At 36.5% G+C, this 16,110-nt stretch overlaps 1 protein-coding gene across 3 annotated transcripts in view; it reads right to left on the bottom strand.

Annotated features, from left to right (window-relative positions):
- Positions 1 to 16,110, bottom strand: part of PREX2 (phosphatidylinositol-3,4,5-trisphosphate dependent Rac exchange factor 2) — a 307,122-nt gene that overhangs the window by 42,602 nt on the left and 248,410 nt on the right. For all 3 annotated transcript variants that reach the window (XR_013178245.1, XM_077166953.1, XM_077166954.1), the window contains 2 exons: positions 4,261 to 4,327; positions 3,838 to 4,028 (listed from right to left, as the gene is read on the bottom strand). Coding sequence is in view for 2 of the 3 variants with exons in the window: in XM_077166953.1 (XP_077023068.1) it covers positions 3,838 to 4,028; positions 4,261 to 4,327 (258 nt within the window). In the remaining variant the exon portion in view is untranslated. The remainder of the gene's footprint in view (positions 1 to 3,837; positions 4,029 to 4,260; positions 4,328 to 16,110) is intronic.

Here is a 16,110-nt window from a genome sequence, read left to right as displayed (position 1 = left end):
ACAAATGGGTTTACATCCTAGGACCAGGGGATGGGACTTGGGGACATGATTGAATCACCAACAAAAGCAGTACCAAAATATAATTTTATATTTAGAAAAAGAAGCATGATATATAAACGGAACATAAGACCCTTTGCAGACAAGGTAAGGGTGAAAGTGTCACAAACTTACCTATGCCACTGGTTGTATTGTATGTGAGTATAACACTTTTGGTAACCAAAACAACACTACATTAACCAAAGAGGTTTAAGCTCTTTAAGACAGTAATTCTACCTGAATGATATTTTTGTTTTGTTTTAGCCTAATGGAAAATAAAACTGAAACTTTACAAAAGCAACATATAGAAATAGTCCTTATAGCAGGCATTATTTGCAATAGAGAAAGAAAACAGATCACTACTCAAATAGAAATAGTCCTCATAGCAGGCATTTTTTGCAATAGAGAAAGAAAACAGACCACTAATCAAAAGTTTGGTGAACTGCAGTATACCAACTGGTTGGAATACTATGTAGCAAGTAGAAATTATAACTAGAAAGTCTTTGTGTACACATACATTTATACATATACACACATATATCTGTTAAGAGCATAAAGCACATTTAATAACTATATATACAAAAAAACTTTGTTCAAATGTATATTGTTTGACAGAGTTTATAAGAGATGACTCAAAATAAAAATGAAAACAGGTACGTTAAGACATCAAATTTTGGAAATGTTTCCCAATTATCAAACTATCTTTTCATAGCATGCTTATATTGCTTAAAAGATAAAAATACTGATTTTAGGAAAGGACGTTATCATCCTCTCCCAGGGAACATGGTTAGGAAAGTTCATCAGCAGACTTGTAATACACACAAAGGATTACCTAGGAAAGAGAATTTAATAAAAACAGAGCCAGGCTAAATACTACGAGATGGTTTTAATAATTCATCCTGAATTCTATTCCTACTAATCTCATATTCAGTATTGTAGGCAGCTCTGGCATTTGATTTCAAGTAATGCTAATTACTCTGCTATTTCATTTCAAAAAACAATATTCTTTCCTGTAATATCAAACCTAGATGGTGAAATTCAAAACTTTTAAAATATTTAGATCATTTTGCCAAATAAAATTTAAAAATTGACTATTTATCTGATGTGGATACCATATCACTGACTATTTCTCTTCTTGATTTTAAAAGTAAATCAAGGATAATACTAGTTTGCATAAGATTTATTCTGATTCATATTATGAGCTTCTCTCCCTTGCAGAAACCTAAGGGCAAATGTCAGTGTTTAGTGCAGACTGCAGGTGTGGATCCGCTTGTTTCTCTCCAGCTGTCTGAATTATAATTACTAAAAGATTAGTTTAGGATCAGTCTCATGGAAATCTGATTCTTATATAAATTAGCAAACATTTTATAATCCTGAAAAATCTACATATAGTCTTTACTGAAAAATCAAAGGTTAGGTGAAATCCCCATTTTATTCTGGATAATAGAAAAATGAAATTTCCAAATACTATATACCTTGATTTCAACACTTTCATGGGACATTGGTGCCCAGACCTCAGCAATGGTCTCCTGAATTGATGCAACTAAAGCTATATTTGTTCTGAATTGCAGAAATGGAGGTCAAACTATTTTGAAGCTTCAATGTTACCTGTGATTCCAATGAATCTATGATTATAAAATAATTGCAGAACGTGCATCTATTTTTCTTATACAACACCAGTCAAATTCTTAAATTGTTCATTGAAAATCTGAGAGAATAATTTGGACAAATGAGTCACGGTTTCTAGGACTAAAGAGCAGATTTAATTGCATTAACCTTTAGTAAATTAATGAAGAGGTAACAGTGTATACCTGCAGCTTCAAAGTATGAAATACCTCCTTGGCTGACACAGTGTACCCATCTTCAGTAAAGATCTTCTACCAGGGTAAGATACTAACATAAATAAACGAGGTAATGACCTTGTACTACAGCCATGATGGGCTCCTTTCTGTTCCTTGAACACACGAAGCATGCTCCCACCTGAGGATATTTGGGCTTGCTGCTCCGTGATAGGAAGCGCTTTCTCTGAGAAATCTATAAGGTTCCTCCTTCATTTCATCATACACGTCTTTAATGAAGTGTCACCTTGTCATAAGGCACCACCACCCCTTCTTCCCATCCTGTCACCACCTACCTCTCCTACTCTGACTTCTTTTTTGCATTTATTCTTGTCACATTTACATATTTATGTGCTTACCACCTTATCATCTGTTTTCCCTCAACATAGTCTATACTATCAGAGATTAGAAAGTTTGTTTCCTTCTGCGCAATATTGTTAGCACCTAGAATAGTGCCAGAACTTAAATGGTGCTCAAGGTATACTGAAGGAATGAACAGGAATAAAGTAAATGAACACGAACTCAGCAGAAAAGAGAGATCACTTCTCTGAAGGTAAAAGGTATAATGACACAGTTTATGCATTAAGTTGCAGACTTGATATTTTCATTTAAGCTCTGAAGAAGCTTTCAATACAGTGCAAAGGACCCGGTAAATTAAAATCACAGGGGAAATACAGTAGATTCTATCAACCATAAATACATAAGGTTCCCTTCCTAGAAATCATGTCTTGCCATATGTCTTAAATTAATTCATGGTGTGCAGGACTTGAAACCAGAGTTTGGCCCAGCCAAAGGTGGAATTTCACAGATGACAGAATTCTGCTTTGGGTGGCCTTTCTCCCCTTCTCTACTTTCCCGACCTGACCCAGAAAAACCCGATTCACACACTTTGTTTTCTCCATGGAAACTTCCTAGCACTAACTATCTGAAAATTCTACCTTGCCTGTGAATCTTAGTTTGAACCTGTAACTCTCCCAGGTCGTTTACTTCTTCTTGAGTCTAGTCTGTTGCTGGTGCTGACAATACTCCTGCTTTTAATACTGCCAACAAGAGCATGGCCACTTTAAAGGCAGGTGTGAAGTTGCACAGCCACTGCACTGACTGATTTATCGGCAAAAATCAAGAACCAAGTAAATGTGAATTAATAAATGAAACCCTTCTTAAAATTTAACAGTATCAAAAAGAGGCTAGGTCCGGTGATAGACAGTCAGTTGCCTGCTTGGCTTAACCTGAGGAATGATTTCTGCCTTATTACTTCCAACTACATGTTTCCATCCCATTGAGAAACAGAGAGGTGACAGAAGAGGAGCAAGTGGCTATGAAGAGGGAACTGGTATAGGGGGCCCTCACTTCCATTTCAAGGCTTCCCCTGACATAGCTATCTATACCTGCCTCGGCTGCTCCAGCCGCGGAGTTGTCTAAGACAAACTGACTAAATTATGACCTAAGATGGTCCCTTAAATTTTCAGCAAGTGCATATTCCTGCGGGCTCCAGGACCTAATTCTGACAAGAGCAACCCTGAGGCAGCATCTAGCTTATAACAACTACATTATGAGGATCTGAACCACTTCAAAGTGGAATGGCCATTAAGCACAGTGGAAAAATGGCTTCATTTAGTTGGCTGAATCAGCTCCCACTAGGCAAGTTCCTACACGGATTAAAATCGATATGCATTTTTGTAGCTGAAGTACAAATTTGTTAATATAAAGAAAAAAGGTTGATAAGATTCTAGGCCACAGTGACATAAATGTGGGATTGCGTTCACTTCCATGAATAATCATTCAAAATAAAAGAACTAAAAACACTGTACAAGATGCATCTATTTCCAAAACTATATTCCAAATACATCTGAACCCTCTGAATGCTTTCAGTTTCAATTTCTTGTGGCCGAAATATAAATGAGAACCACTAAATAAAATGCTGAGGCGCAGAGACGCGAGCAAGGTGAGCGTGTCCACGTACCTGTGCACGCCGCTGTTGCACATGATGATGTGGCAGGCTCCCAGCCGGGCGCATAGCTCCGAGGACACGGACAGCAGGCCCACTCCCGAGGCGCTGCAAGCCGTGTTTGCGCACGCAGCTGTGCGTTTGGATCTGATAAACGAAGCCACCAGTCGGTAGAGTTCATCCAAAGCGTTGAGAGGCCTCATTAGCTGCAGAAAAGATGATGAATGCCAAGTTAAAAATGTTTAGGGGAAAACCCTTTCAGAAAGGATGCAATTCATTGTTTGTATAGCTTTTAATGGGTAGTCTAAGATATTTTAATGAAGTAACAGAACTGGCAAAGACAAATTAATGACCCACTGCTCGAGCAACAACAGAAAAATCAAATAAGTGAAGTATAGAAATGGCTGACCACTAATCCACACAATCACCTGTTTTTACCTTATCTACATAAGCAGCTTTGGATGTGGAGTTTGGTGGTAAATTTGACTTGTCCAAATAGAATGCCCTGTAAGAATCCAAGAAAGAGACTATCAATCATTGTTAGGAAAAAAAAAAATGCATAAAAGTGTTCACGTTTCACTGACTTGTTTTTAATGACAGGCAAATAACCAAAAATTTTGATCTCTAGGATAGAAAGGGTTGTGGGAAAGCCAACAGTCTTCCATTCATAAAATCGATTAAAGCTGCCGCCAGTTCCACTTGTATGTCCTGTGTCCTTAGAGAGATAAGTTAACTTGGGCTGCACTTTTCTCATTTGTAATTTGAGTATAACATAAGCGTCTACTTCATAGAGCTGCTGATATTATTAAATGAGTTAATGTAAATAAAATGCTTGGAACAGTGTTTAGCATGGAATAAGTATTCATCAATGTTTATAATAATTAATATTACTACTGTAAAAGCCAAAGAAATGCATTTTCATGTGACTATTGGAGAATATTATCCAGTTTTACTTTATGGTATGCATATTTATGAAAATAATACTCAAAAATTTAAGAAGAATAGTAAGCCTGATTCTTTCTGTCACCAAGCTCTGCCAAGATGGGAAGTTAAACCTCTTTGAAGAAGCATGGGCTCTTTTTTATCAGCAGGATGCGATTTGGTAATAACTATTTTAGTACCCTCAGTGGGATCCTAGTGATATGAAAAAATCAAATTCAATTTCCAAAATTATAGCTGGGTTTGCTTAACTACTGGCACATTACTAAACAAAAAAACAAAGAAATAACCCATGAGGACAGGATATATTTAAGTTTTATTTAACCTATCTATTTCCAATAAGGTAAACTCATTTTCAAGATATCATAAATATTGATGCCACAAATTAAATGCCAAAATATTTGAACAAATTGTCCTATTAGATATTCAAATGCAAGTTGATCAGATTTGTGCTTCAGCGCACTATTTTGGTTCTGAAAATATTGAGAGATTATTATAAAATACACGGGAAGTAATGGGCATAGTCAGTGAGGGAGAACTCTAAATCCAGAAATACATACACACGTATAGCTATTATTTACAGTGGTGTTGGTGGAAGCTTGTCTTTTTAAGAAAAAGCAGCACGCATTAATCAAATTTCAAACTTTAAATTAGGAAAGTCTTAACTCTAAAAATAACTTTTAAACTGAAGATTAAATTCAATCTTACTGAAAATTAGTTTCGTCATCTCTCAAACATACAGTAAAACAATTTTTCTTTTTAACATCTCAACATCTAACGTTGGCTGCTACTCACTACAATTCATTTTGAACTCCCAAGAGACTTCCATTGACCATCTAGTCTCACCCTGAATTTGACTGGTACTCACTGACCAGCACATAATGCTTCTAAAAGTGTACGGGCTACAGCAAGCCTGAGGCAGTTCCCAGATTACCATGACTGGGTTACAGTGACACGAACCACTACAAACTAGAAGGTCCATTAAGTGCCATGAAAATACAGTTCCATTTAGCTGGTTGAATCAGCAACTACTAAAAGTACTAGATCAAGAGCAAATACCTACCAGCAGTAAAGTCAAAGCAGTTTGAGATATCATTTAAAAATTTTACAGACTTCTCTGAAGAAGTATTAGAAGGAGAAAATGATCTTGAATTGTGTGAGGGACAAAAAAACATGCAACAAGGTGAGATTAGACTGGATGAGTAATTTATAGAGGATGGAAGGGGTAGACTTTGTAAGGACCTTACTGGCCATGATAAAGAGTTTGGATTTTATTCTAAGGGAATTGGGAGCTATGGAAGCAAAATGGCCATGTAATTTTTCTCATTGCCAGAATTGTTGCTATTTTGTAAACTTTTTTTTTGCTGATCATAAAAATTCATGTTCTCATGAAAATTTCATTTTTTTATTTCAGTGATGTAGGTATGTATTTAGGATAATACTATAAAAACCCATGTATACACTATCATACTTCAACAAATCTTAGCATTTTGCCCTGCCTTTCTGCATCAATCTAAAAATAAATAAAACATTACAGACATAGTTGAAGCCTCCTGTTCACCTCTCCCCACTTCCATTCTTCTTCCAATCTTTCTGAGCTCTTCAGAGAAACCAGCACCTAAAGCTGGCACTTATTACTTCCATTCTTCACAAAGCTTCTCTCACTTTTGCCTAAGTGTATCTTATTGTCCCATTATGCATTTTAGGTGACTCCCTCAGTAATATTTTCCAAATGAATAATTCTTTCTTCAACTGCGTTAAGCCTTCCATTTATCCTTTCTAATGGGAATGTTTTTCAATGACTACCTTTTTCATTTCCAAGACTCTGCCTATCCTTATTTCATTTCTGCCCCTAAAAGGTAAGCTCCTCACTAGAATGTAACCTATTTATATGGATATGGAATTTATGTATTTGTGTTCACTGCTTCATCTTTAGCATCTATAACAGTACCTGTGACATAGTATGGTGTTCTAGTTTTCTAGCTGCTGTAATTCAATATACCAGAAATGGAATGGCTTTTTAAGAAGGGAATTTAATGAGTTGATAGTTTACAGTTCTAAGGCCCAGATAACGTCCCAATTAAAGCAAGTCTATATACATGTCCAATCAAAGGCATCCAGAAAAAGATAACTTGGTTTAAGAAGGCCACTGAAGTTCAGGGTCTCTCTGTCAAGTTAGAAGGCACATGGCAAACAGGGTCAGGGTTTCTCTCTCATCTGGAAAGGCATGTGGCAAACATGGCATCATCTGCTAGCTTGCTCTTCTAGCTTCCTTTCATGAAGCTTCCCGGGAGACATTTTCCTTCTTCATTTCCAAAGGTCACTAGCTAGTGGGCTCTCTGCTTCTTGTGGCTATATATTGTGCTCTTTCAGAATCTCTGGGCTTTCTCTCTTGTTCTCTTTTATAGGATTCCAGTAAACTAATCAAGACCCACCCAAATGGGTGGAGACACACCTCCGCCTAATCCATCTTAACAACCATTCTTGATTCAATCACATCTCCAGGGAGATGATCTGATTACAGTTTCAAACATACAATACTGAATAGGCCTTAACAAAATGGGATTAGGATTAAAACGTGGATTTTCTAGGGTACATACATCATTTCAAACCAGCACATATGGTCTTATAAATATTTGTAAATAAATAACAATTGGATAACTGATTATTTTTGTTTCATGATTTCTTAACTTCTTTATTAATGGTATACCATTGTTGATATCTCAAACGTTCAAAATATACTTTACCAGGCTGTTTCCATATTTAAATTTCTTCTGGGACAAATTTATCTTCAGTGGTCAGTTTGGTCAACTGTTTTCTTAGTGTTAGGTTTCCTCCCTTGTTTGGGAATTTTATTTTGCAATTTCATTTGTATGACAAGGATTTTCTATTTGCTTTTTTTTTATACAGCTTCATCTCTTCTCTCTCATCATCCTTCTCTTACAAATGGTTTTTGGCCCATTTTGTACCCCCATCAACCTACCCATAGCAGTTTCATATTGGTGATTTGAGCATTACATTGTGTTGACAACTGTCATGTCACTGAACCAGTGAGGGATTTGTTTCAATTCCTAGTTTAATGGCCATGTTGGCTTCTTCCTGCCAACTTCAGCCTGCAGTCTCACAAATGTCAGTCTCAACAGATTTTTTAGGCCTTTTTTTTTGATGTGGAGGACTCCTTCTCTATGCCCTAGTTTCAGATATGATGAGGCTGGCTTGGGATTTCCACTGATTATAGACTAACTTTTATTTCCAAATACCCTGCTGAAGTTGTACTGGCTTCCTTTGTCTAATTCCAGAACTCAGCAGGCCAGGGGACTTGGCACAGTACAATCATCACTCTGCATTTCTTTTCCTTTTGTGAGCCACAGACATGATAAACTGTTTTTGAGTTCAGCAGTGACTTTACATTTTCTGTCTTCATATTTTATCTAGCATTGCTATATGTTTAGAACAGAGGTGGTGCTTTCAAGGTAGATCCTACAGAGCTATCTTAATCAGATGTCCTTCTGCCTTTTCTTAGGTTTGCTTGATTGATAAGGTAATGTAGTGAAAAAGAATACAGATTGCCATGGTAGATTATTTAACCTCTCAGAATCTGTTTCCTCATTTTTAAAGTGGATATTAGAATTGCCCAACCTATAGATAGTATTATATTATAGATTAAAGTAATGCATTTAAAGTGTGCAGTACTATGATAAACAAATAGGACTCAATGGATTGACAATAATTATTATTCAAGGGCATACAGTGGACAGCAATTCTAAGAGGATTTTTAAGCACAGGCAGAAATAACATCAAGGCCAAAAACTCCTCCCTTTCCTCTGAGGTCATCTAAGATGTCATATGATACAAGTATAAAGATCAAGATTAAGGTAGATATTCTAAATGTATATAATTCCACGATCCATGCACAAATAGAAATTTAGGTCTAAAAAGAAAAGAATACTTTTTCTTTTTTTTTTTTTTTAAAGAGAAGAGATCATTAAAAAGGCTTAACCAGGGGGCACTGAGTACAGAAACGGCAGCTTTTCTGTATCTTGAATCATTTGGGAAGAACAATATACTGTAAAAGCAGGGCAAAGATCATTAGTACCACATAAGGAGAATTTCACTGGAGAAACTTTCCATTGCAGCTTGCCACACTGAGCCCTCTTTCTTCTCAGAACATCTCAGAAAGAGAAGTTCCTTAAAAAATATTATCAGTAACTGAGCCTGTTAAGAGCAGGTCATGGTGATCTAATTCTGCTATATTCACTTAAATTGACTTGGCAGAAATCTTCAAATTTTCAATATGGCAAAATCTTTAAGATTAGAAAAAATTTGATGGAGAGAGCAAGTAGAAAAATAAAATTTATATATTTAAAAAATGCATAAATGTCCACACACATGAAATTGTTTATTCAGAAATGGCCTCATCTTTTCTACACTGCTACATAGCAGAACTAAAAAAAGGACCAAACAGGGCAACAGTAGCTCAGTGGTAGAATTCTCACCTGCCATGCTGGAGACCTGGGTTCGATTCCCAGTGCCTGCTCATGCCAAAAAATAAAAAAATAAAAAGAACCAAACAAAAAATGCCACTTAGTGACATAACTGCCTTATTCAAAATAATATTAGAAAATAATGGTCTTCTATAAATTCAGAGTTAAATACATTTTACTGATTCTTTTCAAATTATTAATATTCTTAATCCATGATTATAGAAAGCAACAAAATATCACAAACTATATCTAGGCACTAATGAAGTCCAGAGGAAAAAAGCAGAAAATATGGTCACCTCAATATTCTTCTCCTTTCTATATATATATATTTTGCTAACAAATATTTTAATTCTGTCAATTATTTGTGAAAATGAGAATTTAGATTTCTGGTCAACCAAGACGGTGGCATAAGGTACTCCAGTGTCCCACTCCCCCCACAGAATCTTTTTATAACTAGCAAAACCTGTCAGAGGAATCTTCCTCAAAACTCCAAAAAAAGGTTGTAGTAACTGGGCAAATTCTGAACCAAGAAAAAGCAATTTAAAAAATTTTTAGAATTTACCAGTGCCACTGCTGATCCCTCTCTACCCTCTTTGTCGAGTGATGTAGAGCTGCCTGTGGTTTGGATGTTAAGTCCCTTGCCCTGTTCAGAGGGAGCAGAGTTACCCCACACCCATATATGGGTGCCTATATGTTGGTGGCCAGTCTATCAGGTGGCAGCCTGAAAGACAGAACCAGGACACCCCTCTCACCCCATCCCATTACAACTTGCCCTGCAGGCAGAGGCATTTTCAGTACAGTTAATGATGCTCAATGAAAGGCAGAACTTGAAAGTGATGAACTGGGATACTTAGCTGAGGAGATTTCCAAGCCAAGGGTAAAAGGTACATCCTGGTGTCTTCTTGCACTTTACAGTGAAATAAGAATGGAAAGAACTGAGGATTGAACTATTTAAGCACAAGGAAAACAGCGATTAATATTTCGAAAATTCTCAGCCTATCCAGAGAGTGTGTTCTAAGACTTGGGCCAGAAGAAGCTCTATTAGGGAACTCTTTGAGCTTTCAAGTGAGTCTCTGTGCAAGGGTTTAATTGAGAAAACCTCTGCTACAGAGACTGTGCCTGAACATGGACCCAGTCATGTATCTCAGAGGAAATAAGGACTGAGAATGGAGGAAGGATTCTGGAAAGTTCAATTGTCTGATTGTTTGGAACCCTAGAACTGTTGCAAAGCCAAGAAGAGGTTTATTTGTACTGGAGCAATGCCTAAAAGGGACAGAAAAGGGATGACTTAAAGAAAAAATGTCTTCAAATGGAGGGCCATGGAAGCTGAGGTCTGCATTGAAGAGACCTCCCAGGGTCAAGAGAGTGGTTGCACTATGTGTGCAAAGGGTGGGTCCACCCTGTGCCTGATGGGGCAAGCCATCTTCCCTGGTGCTTGGAAAGGTGTGGGCTCTAAGCTCTGTTATTCAGGGAGAATGTAGGCACCCCAATGTTTAGAGTTGCTGAGGCCTGTACTCTGCAGATCTTGGCTGCCACCCCAATGCTCAGGGAGGTTGGGGTATATACATGTCCCAGTATTTGTAGAGAGCCCAGTCACTATATCAATGTTCAGAGAGGGTGAAATGTATGTTTCAGCATACACAGAAAGCCTAGCTGCCTACCCAATACTCAGAGAGAGGGGATATGTGGTCCAGCATTCACAGAGAGTCTGATCACATTTCCAGAGCTTAGAGAGAATGGGACCTACAGCCCAGTGTTCGGAAGAGCATGGCCTTTGCACAGGTGGTTGAAAGGGGTGTGTGTGCTGTTCCATCAGGCCTGGGGGATAAAGAATCAAGCCACAGATAGTTCTCAGACTTTAAAATCTAATCAAGTTTGCCCTGTTGGGTTTCAGAATTATTTGGGATTTGTGACCATTGTTTTCCTACCACTGTTTTCCATTCTGGAATGGCAATGTTTACCCTATCCTATCATCTCACTATATTAAATAATTTGAATATGTCAAATTCATAGTCAGGAACTAGAATATAGGTTACCATGGACCAGCTTAGGGGTAGGGAATGGGGAGTTAATGTTTAATTAATTGGGACGATGGATAAGTCTTGGTAATGGATGGCGGTGTTGGCAGCACAGTATTGTGAATATAATTAATACTACTGAACTGTATATTTGAATGTGATTAAAAGTAGAAATCTTAGCGTTTAGAAAATCCTTAGAGTTCAGAAAAAACTTTTTACAAACCATAGGACTGTGTAACACAAACAGTGAATCATAATGTAAACTATGGACTAAAGTTAATAGTATATAATTATAATAATATTGTTTCATCAATTGTAACAAAGGTACTACACTAATGTAAAGTGCTAATAATAGGGAACAAATGTCTCCAAAAGCAATATATGAGAACTCAATACTTTCTGCATGATTTTTCTGTAAATCTACTTCTTTAAATTAAAAAAAAAAATCAAGGTTACTAATTGCATTAAAAAATAAATAAATAGGAATTTGAACTTGAGGCTGAAATTAATTTTAGGTATTCTCCATAAGGGAAAAGATTGCTCAGCCAGAAATTTTACCAGACTTAAGGTTTGTAGGTATTTATAGAATTTTCAAAATATGAGAAACTGTGGGGAGGAAATAAATTTCTAACACACTTTCCTAAATTACAAAAGTCTTCTACTACCTCTTAATCAAATTTTATTGGAAAAGTTAATGGCAAAATTGGATTAATGCCAAAAGTGACCATAGTTTATTATGCTGCTGGGATTAGTCAGAATGAAGTCATGGTTCTTTGTCTGAATATAACAAATTTTATTAAGAACATTTTGAAAGCCCTGCTGCTATTTCACAGAGACTGACTAGTTAGTTTCCTTGTATGCGGACATATATCCAGCTTCACTACCACACAACTTTGTAAATTAGCTCTGTCATATAAATGAATTTATTATGATAATATTTTTTTCATTTAACTCCTATATTATAAAAAATAAAAAAGGTGATAATATTTAAGTTACAAGTAGTGGTGTCAAATAAATACAAGAAAACTAATCTTGACCATTTATCAGATACAATCTAATAGTGAAGACAAGTGCACAGACATCTATAAAGTAAGGCAGAAAAAAATAAGTAAATTAAAAGGCACAAAGAATCACTGTGTATACAGAAGTTAAACCACATAATAGTACAGCACAAGGGTTGAGCTAGGAAGAAATGGATTAGATTCTGGACAGGTCGAAATGGGAAAATAGTATTTCAAATGCAAGTAACTCCATGAACAACAGAGCAGATACAGAAATAGATGGAGCCAATTTAACTTAAGAATAAATTTATGTGGGGAGGCCACGGTGGCTCAGCAGGCAAGAATGCTTGCCTGCCATGCCAGAGGAGCCGGGTTCGATTCCCAGTGCCTGCCCATGTGGAAAAAAAGAATAGATTTATGTAAGGTAGTGAGAAAGAATGTTGGACAAGCAGGATGAATTAAAATTGTGACAAAATTAAACACCAGACTAAAGAATTGTAATTAACTTGTGAAGCAAAGGAGAATCACTATCTGGCAAACACTTAGCTACAAAATAAAAAAATTAGAAAATAAGAATGAGTGGAAAGAAATATTTCATACACAAGACATGAAAATTTAGGAAATCTTGTGTCACAAAGACTAAAAATGAAAAGAATCATTCAGCATTCATAGTGAGACCATGCTAATGTGAAAAGGGAATCGATGTTTGCCATGGGAGAAAGCAAACGAGGTTAGGGAACACTGAGGAAAATTAATGTAAAGTTAAGCAAGTTAATGTACTAACTTAAGAATTAGGAAAATGCTTTCTCAACCGGGTCACGGATCAGGATCATAGCTCTACGGGGTCCTTGTTTCTCACACAAGGAGAAATAATGAGATGACCTGATTTGAGATATTTAAACCACTTCATTTGGTCATAGGAAAAACACAGAGGCTAACTCAGTGACAGAAGTGTCATTTTCATTTGGCAAAGCTTTTTTTTTCCTCTGTTTTAGGCAAGTTGGAGGATATCCAATCTCTAAGGGAGAGGATTGGGACATAGGAGCCACTGATGCTTTATAAATAAGAAACAACTTCAACATTCAGCTCAGATCTCTGCTATATCCTTGATTTTCCCTCAGAACATTGCTTATGAAGTCATTTCTATATTTCTAATCATTTACAGAAATTTCTCCTTGGCTAGATTCCTATTATCAGGTCCTAGTCCAAACTATTCTAAACTGTATCAGGCTGCTTTTGTGCATTTTACCAGTATTTTGGATTTGAGTAGTCACTCTGTATCTTAAAAATGAACTGTGACAAAATTTTAGGGTATCTTTTACAGGACTATTTGGCTATGTAATTATTATACTGTCAACAGGAGTTGACTACAAGTTGACCAGGTGTCAGGATTATAATTGTTAAACTGCATTTGACGACTGCACCACCTAAGGAGGGAATACAGTCTGTAGCAAACTGATGATCTTATCTCATAGATAGACACTGATCTTTTATAAAAATACAACTTGCCAGACACATTGAACCTGTAGCTACATGTGGGAAAAGAGTAGGAGTGAGTAGGTTGGAGAACATGCATTTGCATTAGCCCTGACTTCTGTGGAACATATTCCATGTAAAGTTAGATGAGGAGAAATTTTAAGTACTGAGATGATCTCGGATTTGCCTGAACATCTTTGGGCCTGTCAGAAATAGAGCACTTAAGGTTACAGTTGTCACAGAACTGTCTAAAATCAATTAATGGCTGCACAGTGCTGACAAAGTCTTCTGGAAGGTTAAGTAAACAATATCTGTGCCCACAGAGCAAGATTTCCAACATTAAAAAACAAAAATTTTAAGAAGTGTTTTTCTGACTTCTCATACACCATGGAAATGCATTTGTGGTGGCACAGATGATGGAATTCTACCATTCCCAACTCCTGCCGCCAACCTCATTTCATTCTTCTCATTTTGGAGCGACTTCAATCATGGTCTTATTGGATTAAATCCTATTTCCTGCTTTCCAAACATTCCTTTATTCCGCTTTGATTTTTGTTCTTGTTTTTATGAGTCTTCCCATATTTGGGCAAACTCCCACAGACACCACCTAGTGTTAGGATACTTCATATGTACAGGTTTTCCAATGCCAAGACCACGCGTTGCCGTGACTGAATGGAATCTCAGTAGAAACGGACAGAAAAGGCAGAAGAAGTCTTTCCAAATAATAAACCTTAACCTCATCAAATAAAAAAAATCTAATTATAACTAGGAAAAGTATTAAATCAAACTGTATTTCTGTTTTTAGAATAATTCTATTTGACTTGATAAACAGTTACAGCTCAAGAAAGTTTGACATTTCATATTAAAGGAATTTTTTAGGTTTAAAATCATAAAAGTACAATAATAGTCCAACTGATACAAAGCTGACAGGCCAGCTCCTTTTCTACCATGTCTCACTGTATATACTATTTGACTCCACTCTGCCTCCAAAGTTACTTTTATAAAATAAAGAGATGGGCCTTTTATTATGTTTAAAATCACTTAAATTTCTCCTGAGCTCAAAATCTGTAATTGAGCCTGGCATAGCCTAATCTATGAACAGAATTTTACATCCCATCTCTTGCCACTTTGCCCTGTTGGGTTCATGCTCGAGTGCTCACACACTTGCAAGCGTCCCCACCTCCCACCATATTACTCTCCCAGCCTGGGGTGCCCTCTCGCCTCACTCTGATTGACATAATTTTATCAAGCCTTCAAAAACCCAGGTCACCTATGACATCATCTTGAGAACTTTCTCACTGGAACAAGTTCACCTCATTCTATTACACAGAGTTTCATTCATTCTGTTTCTGTGATAAACTGGGTGCTCTCAGAGGATAGAGATCCTGTTTTCATTTGTAATCCCATAACCTAAGACAGTGCCAGACACATAGTCATGCAGAATATTTGACATAATGTTTAGCTGAATTGAATTTTATTTCATGAGAGCTACAAAGAAAGAGCTGGAGTTACCATATTATGGAGCAACTAAATAAATGTATGACCCAACAGAGGAAATGAAATATCTTAGTTTTAAAAATGGATAATTACTGTGCACACTTTAAAAATGATACTTAGCAGGAGGAATTCTCCTTAAGCTTATAAATATCAAGCTATATTTCAATGAACACTTGGCAGAATAAAGAAAATCAGGAGCACTGACACTGAACAATTATCAGAACTTAAATTAGAGAGTAAGAGCATTTAACAATCTGTCCCTTAGTTGAGAGACAACTATGATGAAGAGAAAAACATTCATAGACAGGGTCCCACTAATCTCTTGTTCAGTTCCAAATGCAATTAAAGCAAACATGATTATCTACTAAGTTATAATTATAGCTATACCATATTATCTGCCATACTGGGATTTTAAAGACCTAACTCTTGGCTCTTCTATGGGTATGCTAAAATCAATATAAAGGTGCTAAAACCAAAGCTCTTACTAAAGTATTTGACACATAACAAATCACTCAGTGTTAACTATTTCTAGTTGGAATAGTAGGAGTAGGAATAAAAGTAGAAATAACTCATCAAGATCTATCTTCAACATCTCCTACTCTCTACATCTTTCTCAGGATCAGCTGACTGAACTGTACCCTCAGTGCGTTGTAAATTAATTTACTCTAGTACCCACTTTCCTGAATTGCAAGGATTTGTTTACATGTTTCTCATCTGCACTAAACTAACATGCACCTTAGAGACAGAGCCTTGTATAACTTACTTGTGTTACCCCATCATCTCACACAGAGCCTTGCACATAGTGTTCAATACACTTTAGTTGAAAGAAAATCAATGAACAAGTAAATTTCTACAAGATCCTTTACTGACGAA

The sequence above is a fragment of the Tamandua tetradactyla genome, chromosome 6 (assembly GCF_023851605.1).
Source record: "Tamandua tetradactyla isolate mTamTet1 chromosome 6, mTamTet1.pri, whole genome shotgun sequence".
NCBI classification, from domain to species: Eukaryota; Metazoa; Chordata; class Mammalia; order Pilosa; family Myrmecophagidae; genus Tamandua; species Tamandua tetradactyla.
This window is presented reverse-complemented; position numbering and strand designations above follow the sequence as displayed.